The sequence below is a fragment of the Delphinapterus leucas genome, chromosome 2, assembly GCF_059928025.1.
Source record: "Delphinapterus leucas isolate spDelLeu-1000000601 "Yukka" chromosome 2, BTC_Dleu_Yukka2, whole genome shotgun sequence".
NCBI lineage: Eukaryota > Metazoa > Chordata > Mammalia > Artiodactyla > Monodontidae > Delphinapterus > Delphinapterus leucas.
This window is the reverse complement of record NC_143130.1, coordinates 25,553,086-25,573,049: the sequence shown is the minus strand read 5'-3', so window position 1 is coordinate 25,573,049 and position 19,964 is coordinate 25,553,086. Positions and strand designations below refer to the sequence as shown.

Below are 19,964 nucleotides of genomic sequence, written 5' to 3'. Positions count from 1 at the left end.
CTGTCACAGGCTACAACGTAAATGAACCTTGAGGACATGATGCTCAGTAAAATAAGCAAGTCACAAAAGACAAATACTGTACAATTCCACTTATATGAGGTTCCTAGAATCAAAGTCGTAGACAGAAAATGGAATAGTGGCTGCCGGGGGTGGGGAAGGGGAGAAATGGGAAGGTGAACAGGTGCAGAGTTTCCTGTGTTATAAGATGAAAAAATTCTGGAGCTCTGTTGTACCAAAATATGCATGTAGTTAATACTGCTGAACTGCACACTTAAAATTTACCATCTTAACCATTTCTTTGTTTTTGGCCACAATTAAAACTTTAAAAATTATGTTTTTTAAAGGTCACGTTTTTAATTAATTAATTAATTAATTTTTATTTTTGGCTGCGTTGGGTCTTCGATGCTACACGTGGGTTTTCTCTAGTTGTGGCGAGTGGGGGCTACTCTTCGTTGCGGTGCGCGGGCTTCTCATTGCAGTGGCTTCTCTTGTTGCAGAGCACAGGCTCTAGGCGCGTGGGCTCCTGTAGTTGTGGCACGCGGGCTCTGTAGTTGTGGCTCACAGGCTCTAGAGCACAGGCTCAGTAGTTGTGGCGCATGGGCTTAGTTGCTCTGCAGCATGTGGGATCTTCCCAGACCAGGGCTCAAACGCATGTCCCCTGCATTGGCAGGTGGATTCTTAACCACTGCACCACCAGGGAAGTCTGGAGCACGGGCTTTAGGCACGCGGGCTTCAGTAGCTGTGGCTCACAGGCTCTAGAGCACAGGCTCAGTAGTTGTGGCACACGGGCTTAGTTGCTCCACAGCATGTGGGATCTTCCCAGACCAGGGCTCGAACCCGTGTCCCCTGCGTTGGCAGGCAGATTCTTAACCACTGCGCCACCAGGGAAGCCCTAAAAATTATTTTTTAAAGAAGTAACAAAGATGGAGGAGGCCCTGGCGACGGGGGAGGTTGTCACCGACAGCCGGTACCAACCACAGGATGTCACTGGGGGGACACCTTTACAGTGGGAGGTGGGGGTCAGGGGGAGGTGGTAGCCTCAATGGCCTCTGGAGACCCCGAGAAGCACAGGGGGAGGGGAGAGCCACCCCAGAGATAAAGAACACGGGGTGCCTGGTGGCCCACGGGGCTGCAGCTGCATGAAGGAGCGCTGGTCCTCAGTGGGAAGCTCAGAGGCATCCACCCCCGACGCCCTCCCACGACCCCCCACCAGAGAGAAGACGGGGGATGGCTGACATGTACTTATCAACTTTAAAGCAAAAAGACATCTGCTAGCAGGGAAGAGAGGCAGGAAAACGCTGTACATTAGCCAACCCACTGACCTCAGGCTTTGTTTCTGGCCCTGTGCCTGGACCCCACTTGTGACCAGATGCCCCCACCCCTGTACCATCCCCCTGGGAGAGGGGCCGCCCTGGAAACCTGAGACCCTCCCTCTGGCAAGTTCCCTCGGGGATGAGCCTTCCCCTAAATCCCAGCCCTGCCACATAAGTGGTCTCCTAGCACCCCCTTCCCGTCACCCTCCCTCCCTTCATCCTGTCAACAGCCCCCTCTGGTGCTCCCCTGCCCCAGCACTCCCTCCCCTCGCCCCCTCCCTAATGCAGCTAGGTCATCAGCGGGTCATGGGGGGCCTGCTCAGGACCCTTAGATTGCTCCTGATTCCAGAAAAACATCCACACTCCTTTGCAAGCCAGGCAAACTGACCCTCCAGGAAGGAGTCCCAGCCCCATTTTCCAGTCTCCCCCCACACCCTCCCATCACCACCCTCACACACACACACCCTTGTCTCCAATTACACTGAGCTTCATGTAGCTGACATAGGGTCGGGTGGTCCAGGGCCTGTGCCTTTGGGGGTGCTGTGCCCCACTCAGCCCCCCACTCTCCATCCTCCCCACCGAGACCGAGTCTTAGCGCCTTCAGGAAGCCTTCCAGCCTGCAGCCTGCCCACCCATGCCCTCCTGTAAGCCACCTCTGTACACACAGCTGCACCTGATTTCACGCCTCTTCTGTCCTTCCATGAGCATCTTTAGGACAGGACCGCAGCTGCCGACCTCCTGTTCCAGCACAGCGCCTGACACACAGGTATCAAATAAATAGACTCTCCAGAAGCCTGTTCTACTTGCTGGAAAACTTCTACTGCAGTTGGGTCTGCCCCCGCCAGAGTACACCCCACTACCGGCCCCTTACAGGCCTGCCCAGCCCTGACACTGACCTGGGCCACACCTTGGCCTTGCCCACTCCGGCCGTGCCAGGGGCCAGGGCATCAATTAAACAGGAGTTTGTTGTAGCAGAGCCCAGGCTGCAGTCCCCAGAAGACAGAGCACCAAGGCGCTGGTGCTGCAGGGCAGACAGCAGCGCCCAGGCCCCTCCTGCCTCCTGCCCGTGCTTCGGTTCAAGGTCACGGAGATACCTGTGTCACTCCTTCTGCTGAGTGGCTGCTGGCAAGCCAAGCTCACGAAGGACTAAGTGAAAACCGTCATCTGCAAAACTAGAGTCTCACCGACACCACCTACAGGATCTTCTACCGGACAAGTGCAAGGTCACCCCGAGAAGGAATGACAGACGCTTGAGAACATTTCTGCCACTTTTCTGCACCCCTGCCTGACCTGACTGATCCAGCCTGGGCACCAGATGTGCACCTGCTGACTCCCAACCCGACACCCCTGTGTACCTTGGCCGGGCCCTGACACTCTCACATCTGAGGGCTGGCCCTGCCCAGCCCAGGCCCAGCCTTCGGGAATCAAGAAACCCCAGCTGAACACTTCAAGTGGTTCAGCGTCAGCCTTCCCTTGGGAGCGGGATACATGGTGAGGAGCCTCAGGAACCACCCAGCTCATGAGTCCAACGCCTGTCTGTCCTTTAGCCCTGTGACCTGGGGCACATCACTTATCCTCTCAAAGCCTCAGTTTTCAATTACACATCAATTTTTTTTAAGCCTCAGCTTTCTCTCATATAAAATGGCGATGTTTTTGCCTACTCCCCTGGGGTGGCTGTAATGACAGTGAAATCCTGCTGGGCATGACTGGCACGGTGCCAGGCAAGTGTACGACGACAGCACACACTATGACCATGATGGGATTGTTAGCATCATTCTATTTCTGCTGGTCCTGTTTGGGTCCCAGCCTCCAGTTCTACTGTCTGTCATGTTCCAAAGCCCCACCTGGGACTCCGGCTCCAGCATCTGGATCCCGCATGAGTCCCCTGCATGGAGTCCCAGCCCCTTGGCCCTGGCACCCGCCTTCTCTACGCATGTCCAGCAGTGGGTGTTCCAGACCAGCTCCCCTGGCCGACTGTTCAATATTCAGCAATTCCGCCAGGCGGAAACTGGGAGCTGAAATCAGCGTGGGGTGAGTATTTACACCAGGGAAAGCAGAAAATCAGATCAGGTTTCTTTTTTTTTTTTTTTCCTTTTTTTCTCCAGAGAGCCAATTTACCAGCATCCTGCTTAGTCATCCAGAGCCCAGAATCCTGCTCTTTGAGCCCAAACCGCAGCTCTCAGCCAAGGCCCCACCGGCCCTCCTGGAGAGCCTGGCCTTGCGACGTGCAGGGCCTGCCGGGCTCCCGTTCCACATGCAGAGCGGAGCACTCATCGGCCCTACTCTGTCCAGAGTCTAGAACCCGACCCCTGTGCAGACCCTGACCCTGACCACTCCTCCCCCAGCCAGGGGCCCCTCCACACAGCAGCCCCGCTCAAACAAAGAGTGTTTTCCAAACGCCACGGAGAACACCTACACCACAAGTGGATCCAACGTGCTCAGTATCCACCAGGCACCCCTCAGTGCTGCTTGGGCCAGGAATCTTGCTCCAGGTATGTCATGAAGGGGGGCCCAGGGCCCTCGCTGCAGACATGTCCTTCTCGGCCACAGCTGCAGCTCTGAAATAAGCCCTTCTCCCCAAATACCCCAGTAAATAAATATTCTTGAAATGATGATGGACAGCCTCCCCATACCCCATCCATGCCCGTGGGGCACCTGTGTGCAGATGTGGCCACCGGGAGCGGCTGCTGAAGCCACAGTGGAGCTGGTGTTTTGAGGACTGCTCTCAGCGGGCTAAACTCAGCTTTCGGGAAAGTCAGGGGTCCCGAGTGACTTGTCCCCCAAGGTCCCAGAAGGCCAAGGATTTGTGTGTACAAAGCAAAAACAAATTGAAGAGCTAAAAGGACCTAGAAATCATGGCAAAGTGCACCCATCCATCTGACAGTAAAGAGTGAAAAAACAAAATAGGGGCAAAAACCCACAAGGACAAAGAAACCAGCACCTAAGAATGACAGACCTGCTCCAGAGGATGCTGCAAGGACCAAAGACACGATACGTGCAAAGTGCCTGGCACAGGTGGTGCTTAATAAATGCTTTGTGGTGACCACCCCTCTTTAACGTGCTGTCCGAATTAAAGTTCAGCGAGCTTGATATTACCAGTCACCTTGATTCTCAGGGAAAATGGAAATCATTTTTATATGTAGAAACACTTATTTAGAAACTGGGGCTGAGAATTTTGTTACTCTTGAAGAGATTTTTCAACAAGTTCTATTTCAGTGTTTTAATTATGGATACCCCAAATACTGTTTGTCAGTAAACTTGAGGTTGGCATACGTGGTTTTAAGATCTGTTAAATGTGATAAAAATTAAAGAGAAAAGGTTTACTTTCCTACAGGGACAAGACAGTCAAAGCTCAGTTAGGAGAGGCAAAAGGAAAGTGAAAGAGAACAAGTGAAAGCAAAAGAGAAAAGTGGGAAGAGGTTACCGAAGCAGCAGACAGCCAGGGAAAAGGAAAGAAAGATCTTCCTAAACATGCTTAATGAGAAACGCCCGAATCCAACTTTCGCCCTCACTCAGCAGCCCCTGCTAACCGCTTATCCAATTCTCTGCCACCCAACCCCCTCCCCTTGCCTCCCTCCCACCCCACGGTGCTGATGACCAGGGCAGGAGGGTTATACCAAAAAAATCAAAACTCACTTGTACTGCCATAGTCGGCAGCCACTCCTGGCCGCAGTGACTACCCGGAATCCCAGCTGGCGTTAAAATCAGCCTAATTTCCTTCAAACGTTGTTATTAGCAGTGTAATATAGTGCCCAGAGGCTTCTCCACTAAAGGACACATCTAGACACTTCTAGAATGCAGCTTTCGCTAAGGCAGAAACAGAAGCACGATTTGAGAAGATTTTAAGGAAGTTGACCTCCCAGCCAGGGCACTGATTATCTAGATCTCTCAAAGTACTTTCCATACAATTCTGTGTTTAAAAAAATCAAATTCCGGAATTCCGTGGCAGTCCAGTGGATAGGACTCCTTGCTCTCACTGCCAGGGCCCCAGGTTCCATCCCTGGTCGGGGAACTAGGATCCCGCAAGCCACGCAGCGCAGCAAAAAAAAAAAAAAATCAAATTCCACAGACTCAACAAAAGGATGAACTTGGATATAGGTTCCCGGGCCCGGGGACTCAGATCAGTCTACCATCCTGATTGTGGACCCCTGGAGGCAAAGACATTTCTCAGAGCCCGAAAGGTGCTATAGTACAGAGATGATGGCTGGTAGCAGTGCTCCCCAGTCCCCTGAGAACCCACAGCGGACATGGTTCATCCATCCCAGTCACAAAACCAGCTCAGCGCTCCAGGCAGCCCTACAAATTGATTACAGATGAACCTATCTGATAGGAAGGACAAAAGCATTTTTAACATAAAACAAGCAAAACAAAAAGAAACGAAACAAAAAAGAACCACCTGGGTTAAAACCTCAGCTTTGTGACTTCCTAGCTATGCGAACTCAGTTTCACCTCTAAGTTAATCGATAATGATGACTGTCCTGCAACTGTCACAGGGCTCGTGGCCAGCGCCTGGCCCACAGCAAAGCAGCTCAGTGGCTCTCATCACGGTCCCAGGGGCTACCTCTCCTTTTCTCTCTCCATCCCATCTTCCCAACACCCCAGAGGCCAATGAACTGGTTAGACTTCTTGGCTGAGGATAACTGAAGAACACCAGCAGCTCACCTTGCTTAGAGCCCAGATCCCTAAGGCACCCTTTCATCTTCTGCCAACCTCTTGCTTCCAAGTCAGACGCCCTTGAGCACAGATGCTGAATACGAGAGTCACGTTTTCAACTTTACAAACAGACACAACCTAGGGTCAATAATGATATGAATTACATTTGCTAAGTAACAAACACTGATTCACTTTAGGGTGTGACTTGCCCTAAATTCTTGGTTCTTATTGATAAGGCCATATTATAAGACTGCAACCTTTACCTCTGTGAGGTGTTATATTAAAAATAAAGCTACAGGGCTTCCCTGGTGGCGCAGTGGTTAAGAATCCGCCTGCCAATGCAGGGGACAAGGGTTCGAGCCCTGGTCCGGGAAGATCCCACATGCCGCGGAGCACCTAAGCCCATGCACCACAACAACTGAGCCTGCGCTCTAGAGCCCACGAGCCACAACTACTGAAGCCTGTGTACCTAGAGCCCGTACTCCGCGACAAGAGAAGCCACCGCAGTGAGAAGCCCACGTACCACAACGAAGAGTAGCCCCCGCTTACTGCAACTAGAGAAAGCCTGCACGCAGCAACGAAGACCCAACGCAGCCAAAAAAAATTAAATAAAATAAATAAATTCATTAAAAAATAATAATAAAACTACGGAGAACCTACTGTATAGCACAGGGAACTCTACTCAGTGTTCTGTGGTGACCAAATTGGAAGGAAATCCAAAACAGGGGCTATATGTATACGTATAGCTGATTCACTTTTGCTGTACAGTAGAAACTAACACAACATTGTAAAGCACCTATACTCCAATAAAAAATTTTTTTAATTAAAAAAAATAAAGCTACACGGTTTGGTTAGAGTATACCACATGTATAGAATTTGAGATCAGAATGATAAAATGCGTTAAAGTTCCTATGATGGGCCTCTACTTCTGCTGGGATAGCAGTGTCGCTCTGGATTCAACACATTGAGCTTATTCATTAGTGTTGAGAATAAAACTGTCAGCAGGATGTATTTTGAGAGAAATATATGAAATTAAACAATGACAATGTCAAAAGTAGCCACGAACCCCAGAAACTGTGCGTCCATTAGTTTAGAATATGTTTTTCTTCTAAAGATACATTCCTTAAACTATACAAAAAACATACTCGGAACTTATGCTATGCTATTGAACCTTGTACATGAACAAAAATATTAAAATGTGTTTAAAAGGCTTCCATGGTGAACCAACCAAACACAGCACACACCGGCAGGGTCAAAGCCGCCTGGGGTGGAATGCCAAGTAAAAACAGAGATGCTTATTAAATGCCTTTGATCCTGTGGCAGGTGGCTGTTTTGCAAAATCAACTAAAATAGCTTTGCTAGGACTGCACTTCGTCTTAAGCTAAATTAACCCATAAGACTTCTCACTTTCATTCGCACTACATTTTTTTTATCAGTGTAAAAATACTTTATAGATTATTTTTTTCTTTGCAGGCTTTGGAAGTGTTTTCACTGCTCATTTGCCCTAGAATTACTCCGTAGGCGGGAAAGTTTGCTTCCCCAAAGAATGGCCTTTTGCCCTCGAATCCATTTTATTCTCGGGTTGCCCAAACGGTAAAGAAGGTTCAGTTAAGAACCGAGGTCGCATGTCTCACACAGTGCGACAAGGGCACATGCTCCTTCTGGATTGGATTCCTGGGTGTATCCGTTGCATGCGAACGACCCTGCGCACGACCTTACCACAGGGCGCCTGGAAGACGGTCCAGCTCCCACCCCGGGCCCGTGCCAGGGCTGCCCTACGAGTGGTCCCGCGTGGGCATTTCCTAGGTTCCCCTGGGAACCTGGCAATGACCACGCACACTCCCGCATCCTCCCCAGGGTGCGCAGCGCTCCGGTGGGTCTCCGGTTCTGAAGTCACAAGGATGACCCGGCCGGCAGGGGACCAGGAGCCGGACGCAGAAACCGCGTCTGAGCTGCATGGGACCCCCGGACCTGCTCCTTTAAAGACACGGCCCTCCGACCCGGGCCCAGCCAGACGCCCCTGACGACCCCTCGGAGCGGGTTCGTCCCTGCTCGGGGCGAATGTAAGCAGATGCACCTCTCGGTCCACGAAGGCGGCCCCGCGCTCCCGGCAACCCGCACGTACCCAAGTCGCCCAGGAAGCTGCCGTCTGCGGCACGGGTCTCCATGCCACCGGCTCCCCGCGTCCCGGCTCTGCGGCCCCGCCACTAGCACCGCCCGCTGGGCGGGGCCAATCGGCGTCGCCGCGCGTCCAAGAGACGCGGCCGCGCGCGCTGGGAGTTGTAGTTCCAGGCCCGGCCGGCGCGGTTTCCCCCAGCTCAGGGCCTGCGCCAAGCCGCAGGCACCTGCGTCTGACTCCGCGCTCGCCGCTGGTGTTTGCTAGGCAAACGTGTTCATGTGCAAAATATTTGTTCTTGGGCAAATCGTGCCGTGTGTCCATGTGCAGAGGGTGTCAGTGTGCAAAACGTGTCCATACGTCCCTCTGCAAAACACGTGTCCAGGTGCAAAATATGTCCACATGCAAAACGTGCCCGTATGTCCATGTGCACAACGCGTCCGTGTCAGTGTGCAAAACGTGTCTAAGTGCAGAACAAGTGTCCGTGTGCAAAACATTTCCACATGTCCAAGTATCCACGGGCAAAATCAGCGTCCGTGTGCAAAATATGTATGTGCATGCAAATTGCGCCCATATGTCCACGTGCAGAACATGTCCTGTGTCCGTGTGTAAAACGTGTCCACGTGTCTAAGTGTCCGTGTGCAAAAGTGTCCAGCTGCTACAACTCACTACCTTCCTTTGTATTGAATCGACCTCAGCAAAGCTCCAGAGCCTCCCCGCCCCTCCCCCCATACTTTCATTTTAACTACAGACTTCCAACCCGAGTTGGCATACCCCTGTTTCTTTCATCTTTCCAGAGAAATCATAAATTCCAAATTGTTCAGGTTCGTTAAAACGCACGCATACACCACGCCTTTTGAAGTCTCATGACAGAAATGAAGACTCTGTTTACAAATGATTCTAAGTGGGCAATTGAGTAATCGATTGCAGCCACATCACGGGACCTGTACTGAGCCTAAATGCAGAAGTTAGTTTGAGCTGAAAAGTAAAAATATCAGGAATGATCCCATCTGGAAACACATAAGGACTAGCAGAGATCAGACCCAGGAGAGGTCTCCCCTAAGACTGAGTCTTTACCACCAGTCCGGCGCTGTACCCACAAGGGTTTGAACCCCGTCTATCCGAATCCCAAGCGCGGGGAAATTCATCGCCCCAGGCCTGGAAGTGACATTTCAAGCCTATTAGCAATATGTGTTTATAAGCTTTTTGCCACTTGTCTACCAAAATTAGGCTCTTGCATTTTTCTTGCAAGTTTCTTGCATTTTTTACTAAGTGCAGTACATTTTTTAATGAATATATTTGCCCAGGGGATGTTATGTTTTTCCCTATGACAATGCCGTGTGTTTGTATGTTTGTATTTTCTTCAATATTTCTTCCTTAACAAAGGATCATCTAGATCTGAGTATAGACTATATTTTAAATTTTATATTTATATATGTATATACCATATATTTATATACTTACGTATAGATGTATTTATATCTATATCTGTATGCATATATACACACATATATGTGTGTATGCAAGTATTTACTAAATATATTAGAAAGCAAACATTTCCTTATTATTAGCTTACTATGTTATAATTTTTCTCCACTCTGTTGCTTGATTTCAACACTTTCTTGTAGAAAAGCTTTTTTAAGTTTTTATATATTCAGAAATATATTCTCTTAGAGTATTTCTTTTATCTTCAATATTCTGAATGTATTTACCCACCAAGAGCCAGAATATGTATATTATTCTGTTTTGTTCTGTTCTGTTAAGTCTTTAACCCATCTGGAATTTGTTGCTATGTGTAGAATCTAAGGTAATTTTTTTCTGAACTTTAAAAGAATTGTTCCCAAAATACTTATTATGTAGTAATTCATTTATCTATTTTTTTGTTAATCTCTAAGGCTACTATTTTTTTTGCTAACCTACTAAGGCAAGGCTTTCAGGGGTTTCTCCTGAATGCCCCAGGTGTTCAGCAAGGTCTTTCTTTCCTCTCTGGTAGGTCAGAACTCAAATGTCTTCCAAGGCTGTGTGAGCTCTGGTACTTGGTAATTCTACAACTCCCCAGGAGTCTTTTTCTGGGAGTTCTTTTCCTGACCTCTTGGAGTCTCTCGCTATACATGTGAAACTTAGTATTCAGTCAGACTTTAGTGAACCCCTATGCAAATTTCTGGAGTTCTTCACATATCTTTCTCCTCCTTGTGTACTGTCCCAAAAATTCAAACCACCTTAGTTTCTTGAAACTCAAATTTCTGTTTCCTTAGCTCAACAATACCATCATTCTATGTGGGGTTCTCCCTTCCCACCCGTGGTGCAATACATGCATCCAGTCAGAAAGCTTGTTTGTTCACTTTCTTTCAGTTCAGGGATCAAAGTGCTGGGCTATCTCTTGTTCAAAGTCTGAAAATAGTTGTTGTAAATGTTTTTCCCAGTTTGTCCAGCAGCTACAACTCACTACCTTCCTTTGTATTGAATCGACCTCAGCAGTAGCCTTAGAGATTAAATAGTAGCCTTAGAGATTAAAAAGGATTTGAGGTAGAACTGTGTGAATATATTTAAGATTCTTTAGAAAAAGTAGCAATATTGATTATATCATTCATTATGTCAAGAGGGGAGAATTAAATTGGGATTCAGGAGACCAGGATTCTAGTGCAGACCTACCACTAACTTGTTGAGACCTTATAGTGTGATAATGTTGTTGACTGCCTTCCCAGTAATCACCTCCCTTTTTCTTCCCTTCCCCCAAACCACAATTTTGTCTAGCTTTTGGGGTGATCCCATGCTTCAGGAGCAGCTTGGGCGGGTGAGAGTGGGGGGCTGTGTGACTATTAGTTACTCTAAGCTCATTATGGTAATTCCACTCTCTTTGGTTAGTGATTGTTTTAGGAATAAACGTGTGACTCAGTTCTGGCCAATGAGGTGAGAATGGGGTGCCTGCAGAGAGAATTCTGGGCAAGCTTTCTCACCAAGGACAAAGGAAAAGATGCACTCTCCCTGCCTTCATCTTATTCTAGCTCTGAAGATGTGTTTGAGCCCAGTGTACGGATGCAACAGAGCAGTTTTCAGGCTTAAGGGTTCCCTCCTCTGCTCCTGAAGCTGAGGATTGTTTTTAAAAATATGGTGCCTTTGTTGCTACTCCTTTCGTAAGTTGCAAGTGTAATCTGGTTTGGGAGGGTCTTTACTTCCAGCTCTGCTTTCCTCTTTGAGACCACTGTCACCAGGAGATACAGCCCTTGCTTTCCAAAGGTCACACACTCACTCTAGGAGTATTTTGTGAGCACATTCTAAGATCTCCAGGCCACCCGGACACTTTCATCATAGAGACTTTTTCTCGTTTGTCTTGATAAAATCCAGGGTATAGCATAGTACTAGATACATAATAGTCATCACTAATAGTCTTGTTTAATGAAGGGTGAATCAAATATTACTTATTTAGGGGTGGGGAGAGGTTTTATTTGTGTTCTATTTGATTTTATTATTTCCAGCCAGTAGAACATGGGTGTGGTTCTATAGTCTGTGCATTTTGAAAGTTTTTTTTCAATGAGGCAAAATTGATTCCTGTTTATCTCTGTGAAGAAAATTTTCTTTAGAAATTAAAGAATTGGGGGAAAACCACTTCAATTTATGTGTGTTACTACTTCTTATACAGCAAATTTAGCCTTTAGCTCTGGAGACTTGACAAAGAAGGGAAACACTACAAAATTGTACCTAATGCAAACTAGATGTTCAGTAAACATTTATTTATATAGTAGATATGCCTGAACTAGAACTATTCACTTTATGATTTAATTTTTTCTTTTTTCATTTTAGCATTTATGACATTAGCGGAGAACAGGACTATGTCAAGAATTCTGGGGGTATACTTGGTGAAAATGAATTAAGACCACCCTCCCAGCTACATTCCCTGTTAGAGGAGACCGAGACAAGGTTCATATCAGAGAAGAGTGGGTATTAAACTAAATGCTATAAGCTATTACTAATGAATCCAAAGTTGCACAGTACAGTGTTTTAGATTTTAATTTAGATCATGTAAAATGAAAGGACTTTTTAAAAAATTATAACTTCCAGTAGCTACAGATTTCTTATTATTAGTCCAAAATTGATAGGTGATTAAGTTTGCAAATTGCATCAGAAAAGGTGTGTGTGTTCAAGAGAAATTGTCACACTCCTCTATTTGTATTTCTTTGAAATTATGATTTATTTTACTTGATTTTTAAATTGAGATATTTTAAATAGTAGAAGTAATACATGCTTATGTAAGAAAAATCTAAATTGTAGTGATATATATAAGGCAAAAGTATAAGTTCTCCTTTTTGTCCACTCCCCAATCACCATTGGTGTATATACTGTTAACGGTTGGATTTCCCATCTTTCTACATCTTTTTCTGTATACTTCCAAACACATAATTTTTTATGGTTTTTTTTACCAAAATGACAGATAATACATATTATTCACTCAGTAGTATACAATAGATATCTTTGTACGTCAGTATATACAGATTTACTTTGTTTTTATTTAGTAATTGCAAGGTGTTTCCCTATTGATGGCAATTTAGGTTGTCTCCAGTGTTTTTGCTGTTATAGGTGTTGGTGCATGGAACACCCTTGGACATATAACCCCTGCACTTATGCTAATATTTCTGAGGGATAGATTCCCAGAAATGGAATGGTTATTTGGTATGCCCATTTAAGTTTTTGTTACTTTCTGTCAAATTGTGTTCTAAAAAAGTTGTATATATCTTAAACTGGCAGTCCTTTGATATCTTAAAGGTAAGGGTAGTACATTTTAGGATTAGGTGATTAAAGAATGGGCTGTTCCTTCAACAACTGTCAAATGACCTACTTAGAGGAGATAAAGTATATAGGCATGGAGAGTATTAAAAGGTGTAGGTTGCCTTCTACTAAGGGCCTTTAATGGCACATATTGTTGGTTTCTTAGTGTTTCTGTCTTTGATAAGTGCTATTGCTTAATTCACAAACAGGAGTTGTGGTCATGTAAGTCTGGGGGAGATGTAGAAGTGGCTAGATTCTGTTAGATTACTGTGACACCTAAGTTGTTGACGTTTGTTCATCTCATTATCTGCTTTCAGACCAGATGCTTATAGAATGGAAAATAGATACCTGTGGTATAGCATCAGAAACTGGTTTATAATTTTTTTATCTCTCTTATTAGAAGTTATAAAGAGAGAAAAACGTGTCCCGAAATCAGACACTCAGTATCTCTGTCATGGATTTTGAGATGGCGGAGATTGATGCAGGGCGCTTTGAGCAGAATCCAACTTGTTGTGTCAAGCTTGACCTAACTTTTTTTTTTTTTTTTTTTGGCGGTACGCAGACCTCTCACTGTTGTGGCCTCTCCCATTGCGGAGCACAGGCTCCGGACGCACAGGCTCAGCGGCCATGGCTCACGGGCCCAGCCGCTCCGCGGCATGTGGGATCTTCCCGGACCGGGGCACGAACCCGTGTCCCCTGCATCGGCAGGCCGACTCTCAACCACTGTGCCACCAGGGAAGCCCAAGCTTGACCTAACTTTTAAGATCCAATCCACAAATGGCAGAGAAACGTGCCCAAAGCCAGGTGCTACAGGAAAGAATATTAACTCAGTTTTCAGAGCCATTTTGATTCAACTTCAGTTTTTTCCATGTGCTCTTTGTTGATCACTTAAACCGTAAGGGATACTCTTTATGCTTTACAGACAGGTACTTTTCAAGTTACCTTCTTAGATGTTGCTTTAGATTTCTTTGTGGAATAGCCCCCTCTTCTTTCTCTTAATATTCTGATCATCTTGAATGTTTAACTAGAGCATGTGCATTGCTCAGCAAAAAATGAAACTATCCATTTATTTAATGCTCCTCGTTTTGTACACTTGTTTTAGGTGGTTAAATGAAAGCGCATTGTGTGGGAAGAGACAATGTCAAATGATTTATCAATAAAATTCTCATTATGTCCTTAATTATAGAGCAGGAAACTTGGGCTTTCTTGAGAGTATAATTGAGGTCATTTATTATGAAGTCATGAAAGATTCAGGGTTTACTGTGGTTTTCCATTAACTTCTCTTTTGATATGCTTTTCCTTCTGCCAACTGTAAAATTATTACTTTTCTAACATATGGCTATTTGGAGAGTGCTGACATAAAAAGGAAGCATTTTTAACCATAAATAAATAGTTTTAGAAGTTACAGTATAAAAGTACAAAATAAGTCATTTCTTACTTGTTCCTCCTTGTTTATTTTAAATCATTACCATTAGTCCTAGCTTTATTGGGAGCAGTACTCCCCACATTGTATTAGATAGGGTTTTTTAAATTGCATTATTTCTCACAGTTTTCAGTTTATTATTGTGCGTTGACGCTCAAAATTGGGGATATATGTAGTATTCAGTACTTCTGAAACTTATAATCTATTAACATCTTGCAGAATTTAGGGAAGTTGATAATCATAGATTGGTCATTTCCAAAGCTATGACAACTTTTATTTCTTTCACTTGTAAGCAACATCTTTCACAAATATTGAGCCTCATAGTCTAATTAGATTCTTTAAATATTATATTGCCTTTTAAAAAAATTAAATACTAGGTTTCCAAAATTATAATTTTTAAAGGAATCCCGATTTGCATTTGAGCTAGCTGTACAGATTATTTGTAAAAGGAGTTTGCAAGTGCATAGGCTTCCCAGTTTGTTTTGAGGAAGTAGCTAAAGAAAGCCATAATTTTTTAATTGTTATCACTGGTGTTTTGCTGTTTGAATCTCTTTAGAATATCCATATTTTTCACAGCACTGGTATACTGATATTGAAAGAGAGAAGGTGAAACTGAGGAAAACTAAAAGTAAGATACAATCGATATAGATCAGATGTGCCAACTTCAGAATATTCTTAAGTGTTTCATCCTCTTTTCTTTCTTTCCTTGCTATTTATAATCTTTTATTTTTGATACTATGAAGTATTATTATCAAAATCATTTTTAAATTACCTTGGGAATTGAAGCATTAGGACAGTTTAGTCCAAATGAATTTTACTGAAATGTTTGTTTTGATTTCTGTAATAGTCTAGGGTTTTTTAATCTGTTGTTCATAAATTAATTTTAATTAAAAAGCTTATGTTTTCTTTAACTTTTGAACTTTAGTGTAATTGGCAGAGTCCTGGTATAAGTAGGAAGCCATATTAATGTACTTATTTATACTGTAAGGCCCAAACTTCCAGTCTTACATAAATTATTCTCTCTATTATTTACAAATAATCAGTGTGTATCCTCCCCCCAACCTTGTTAAAGAGAATAGAGAGGATGTAAATAGAAAGGAGTAAACAAATCAAATAGTTAAATGTTATGAGAACTCATTAGGCTCAGTTCTTGCTAAGTGAGGACTGGTAAAATCAAAAGACACAAGGGCTCAATCAAGAGAATTACTGGCTTGAGTCAGTAGTTCTCAATTAGGAAGCATGCCTCTCATGGGAGGGGTATACCAGCATCTTTGGGATAACACATGGGGATGGTTTGAAGAAAGCACTTTCAAGAAAAGTAATAAAGTTTTATTTTTGTAAAATGATGATTTTATAATACAGCCCATAAGAAGTAAATTTTAATAGACATGTACAGGCTGGTGAGGAAGCCCCAAAGAAACATGATTTCTAATGTGTTTGCTGAGTGTGCAGTAGTAGGCTCCTTCCAAGGAACCTAACAGACTTCCTTGGGGATTTGGTGAGAAGACAGGAAGGGTAAGTTTATCAAAATGTGGCTTAGGTTTAAAAAAATTGAAGAATGAGAAGCATTGGTCTAAGCAGTTGCTGACCACCAACTTGACACTACAGTTGCATCTGCTTTTACCCAGTATGGTTACAGCACCCAGCTTGAAACCAAAAGGGGTTTATTCTTGCATTAAAAGTAATTCACCTTCAGTTATAATCCATTTAGGTTATTTTCACATGTGAGATCTTTTAAGATAGTCCAGATATGGTAGCCAAAACACATTGTAAATGTCTTAATTATACAGGAAGGAAAGAGATGATTATATCCTATTATCATAGATGATATATTTCCTGTATCAGTATTCAGTGATATTTAGTGTGCCACTTTTCCCCATCCTTTGGTTATCTTAAACAGTTGCATTATGTTTGTTTGTGTTTTACAGTTTTTGAGACAGTGTCCTTGAGTTCAGACTCTGTCTTCCGGAGGGCAGTTTCAATTCTCCATACTTCTTACTTGGACTCTGCATCTGAGCATGGTTTTCAGTACAGTCAAGTGACTTTGGTGATAAATGACATTTTCTTAAATGAGGTGAGGTGCTTGGTACACACTGTGTCTGTGTGTTTGTTTTATTTTAGTTTGAAAGAAATAGACCCATTATTTTTGATATATAAGCCTAGTTCTTTTTAGCTATCACATTTCAGCTGAAATAAAAGATCCTTGGAAATAGTCACTTGAAAGGTAATTATAATATATTCTAGGGAATAGAAAAATAATAAATTTCATTAGTCTTTTAGCAGGAGGAATTCAGATGATGCATTTTTAAAAATTAATTTTCAAGGCAAAATAACATGTTTATAACATTTGATTATTCTCTCCTTATACAGTACAAAACTTTTTACCAAGAAAAAAAAGCAAGTGACTATACTCACGAAGAACTTCAAGAAACTTACGGGTTTCTTCTGTTTGAAACTGAAAATCAGGTAAGGGAGTTCGATCGTAGAAAAGTAATTTTGTGATGTTAATGTACAAAATTAATTGTATCATTAAAGTTAAATATTGGTATTTTAGGTCTATAAAGTTTGTAAGATTACCAGTTCATCAGTCTTTTTTGTTAGTTTGGTGGCAATGTAAATGACAGTGAAAGCTTGTCATGAAAGAGATTGGATTTCTGCAACTTTCCATAGGTTTTCTTTAGTTTTATCTTGAATACATTTGTAAGCTCGTGGTGAGATTTTGATTAATACAGACTTCTTAAGTATTAATAATGACTTTTAATGGAGTGAATGGATATTTTCTATTCTCGATCATTGTTTAGATAGATATTTTCTATTTCTTGTGGAGGTTTTTCAAGTTTAAATTACATGATTTTGGGGACAAGATGAACACGTTCAGCATTCTAGTTACTTGGAATTGTTTCATGCCTTATTTTGAAAATTGAACATCCATATTGTTGGTTGTACCTAAATTGTGGAGAAGGAAACTACTGTGTGCAGGTATGTCTCCAGAGATGTGTGTGGCTTCTAGATACAGTTCAGCAATGCTAGAGATCTATAATCCAACTTAAAGTAATTCAAAGGTAGTATTTCGGTTGAGGTCATGATTTTTAAAGAACAGGGATAGATTTGCTAAAGAATAATTAACATTACCATATAACTTATGGATTATATAGTAATACTAGAGAGTTTATTTAACTTCCAAATAAGATATGTTATGGATTCATACTAAAAGAAAAAAAAAAAAAAGCATTTGCGGATAAGACATTTTCAAATTTAGTGATTCCCAAGCTGTAATTGAAAAAGAAATCTTCAAGAGAGGACTTATCTGTGAGCTTGTTTAATTTGGTTTTGCTGGTGACATTTTTGTTAACAGAAATAATAAAATTTCACGAAAAAGTTTGAACTGTTAATCTTAACTAAAACACAGTTGCCTTACATAAGCTTGCTTTGTGCCATGAATGCATACAATGTACAGATTCTGTATTGAAAGTTTGTATATAGATTATAGAGTTATTTCATTGACCCTCCCAAGAACGATATGATAAGCAAAGTACGATCTTTTGTTTAAGGCAAAGTTGGTATGTCAGCGTGGACTCTGTGTTGGCAGCAGTGCTATCAGCACTCTGGGTGACCCAGGGAAAGGTACGTCTGTAAGGAAAAGGAATCTCTTTTACAAGGTGAAGTGGGGTTTAGTTAGTTACATAAGATACCTATGTTAAATGCTAGTTTCATTGATGATAAATAGTAATCTTTGGAAGCAGACCTTTAAACATATAAATGAGCTTTGAGTCTAAGACGTAAGGTTTTCTAATAGGAGTTATCTTTTTTAAAAGGATGGTTGGACTAGAAAAGGTACTGAAGGTATCTTTCAGTGCCAAGAGTTTAGTGCAGTCATCTGGGGCTAGTGAGGATTTCTTCTGAATTATCATAATGGCAGTAGGAACACATAATAGATGGAACTGACGCACCTTGGCAACTGTGGAATGTGACGAGTAACAAAGAATCAAATGTAAGGTAACTTACACTGCACTGATATTGTCAGTAGAAGAGAGACACGGAGGAGAGGAAATTGTAGGGAAGCTGTTGAGTTAAAAGAGAAAGGTAATCTTATTGTCAAGAATGTGGATTAGCACTAATTTCTTTAAGCTTCACTTTCCTCATCTGTAAAATAGATAAAACTATCATCTAGATTTGCTGTGAGGATTACATGAGACTGTGTCAAGTGCTTAGCTTGGAGCTTACACCTAAATGAACACTACTACTTCAGTGAGCTAAATTTGAGAAATAATGAGGTGGTCATAAGTATTTCTGAAAGCTGTCCTGCTGGTGGTAAAAATAGTTGGAAAAGGGATTAGAACTGGAGGTTGGGGTTCAAGGTGGCAGCGGGTGGGTGTTAGTTGAAGCCAAAAACATTGTTACATGGGGCAGCAAAGATGGCAAGAGCAGAACTTTCAGGTGGTTATGGGAGCAAGGGATGAGGCCATGGGGCAAGGCTAGGAAGAGGGAGTTGAGAGCAGTCCAGGGGATGAAGAATCAGGAGGTGGAGTTTCACAGAGAACAGAAGGCTGTAAGGAGGGGTGTTAGCAGTGTCAGATGCTACAGAAGTTGGAGATCAGCACTGAGAAGGATTACTGGGCTTCATGGCTACATTCCTGCTGACCATTTCTTTTAAATAACAACTTTATTGAGATAACATTCACATACCATTCATTTCACCTGTTTAAAGTATACAATTTTTTTTTAGCATATTCACTAAAATGAATATGCAGCCATCAGCACAATCAATTTTAGACCATTTTCATCAGTCACTCCCCACTCCCACCAGCCTAAGCAACCAGTACTCTACTTTTTGCCCCTATGGATTGGCCTATTCCAGACATTCCATGTAGATGGAATCGTATATGACCTTTTGTGACTAACTTTTTTACTTAGCTTAGTGTTTTTGAGATTCATCCATGTTGTAGCATATAGTTCATTCCTTTTTTGACTGAATACTATTCCACTGTACCACATTTTCTTTATCCATTCAGCACTTGATGGACATTTGGTTGTTTCTACTTTTTGGCTATTCTAAAAAATGCTACTATGTACATTCTTGTACAGGTCTTTATGTGGACATGTTTTTTCATTTCTGTTGGGTTTATACCTAGGAGTGGAATTGCTGGCTCATATGGTAACTCTGTGTAAAACAAATGTTTTTTTAAACCTATATTCAGCTCTTCTAAAGGACATGAAAGGGGATAAGTTCATAACCCGAATAACAGTTTACCTAAAACCTTTTTTTCCTTCTCCCCTACTCTTTTTAACCCCCCCTTCTTTTCATTATGAAAAATGCTAACATAGAAAAAGTAGAGAGCATAGTATAATATACCTATCACCTACGTTTAACAGATAATGTTTTGCATTATTCTCTTCATTTGTTTAAAAAAGTTGTTTTTTCTGAAAATTGTGAAAGTGAATTACAAGCAAACACCTCAGCTTACATCTCTAAAAATTAAGGCCATTTTTGTGCTTTACTGCAATCACATGAGTTTATTGTTGATGTCTGAGAGGCTGGCTTCAGTAGGGTGGTGGAGTAGATAGAGGCTGGATTGCTCCTATAAATACACAATCTTCTTCATCACATGTACTGGGGGTAATAATAAAATAGCACTACTGCCTGTGTGTGTTCTATAGTTTTGGGCTCAAATAGAAATGGATAGTTCTGTGTATG

General features: G+C 42.8%; 2 protein-coding genes across 5 annotated transcripts in view; one reads left to right on the top strand and one right to left on the bottom strand.

The window, feature by feature from the left end:
* The window catches only part of ASB13 (ankyrin repeat and SOCS box containing 13), a 28,780-nt gene extending 20,597 nt beyond the window's left edge, over positions 1-8,183 (bottom strand). For 3 of the 4 annotated variants that reach the window (XM_089906581.1, XM_089906580.1, XM_089906582.1), the window contains exon 1: positions 8,092-8,183. In XM_089906581.1, coding sequence (XP_089762707.1) covers positions 8,092-8,134 — 43 coding nt within the window. In that variant the 5' untranslated portion in view covers positions 8,135-8,183. Of the gene's footprint in view, positions 1-4,949; positions 8,070-8,091 lie in introns of those variants that run through there. The other variant, XM_089906583.1, reaches the window with a different exon arrangement.
* The window catches only part of LOC111177927 (transcription activation suppressor family member 2), a 104,792-nt gene that overhangs the window by 43,728 nt on the left and 41,100 nt on the right, over positions 1-19,964 (top strand). The window contains exons 7-10 of the mRNA XM_089906567.1: positions 11,884-12,017; positions 16,198-16,343; positions 16,640-16,735; positions 17,821-17,893. Coding sequence (XP_089762693.1) covers positions 11,884-12,017; positions 16,198-16,343; positions 16,640-16,735; positions 17,821-17,893 — 449 coding nt within the window. The remainder of the gene's footprint in view (positions 1-11,883; positions 12,018-16,197; positions 16,344-16,639; positions 16,736-17,820; positions 17,894-19,964) is intronic.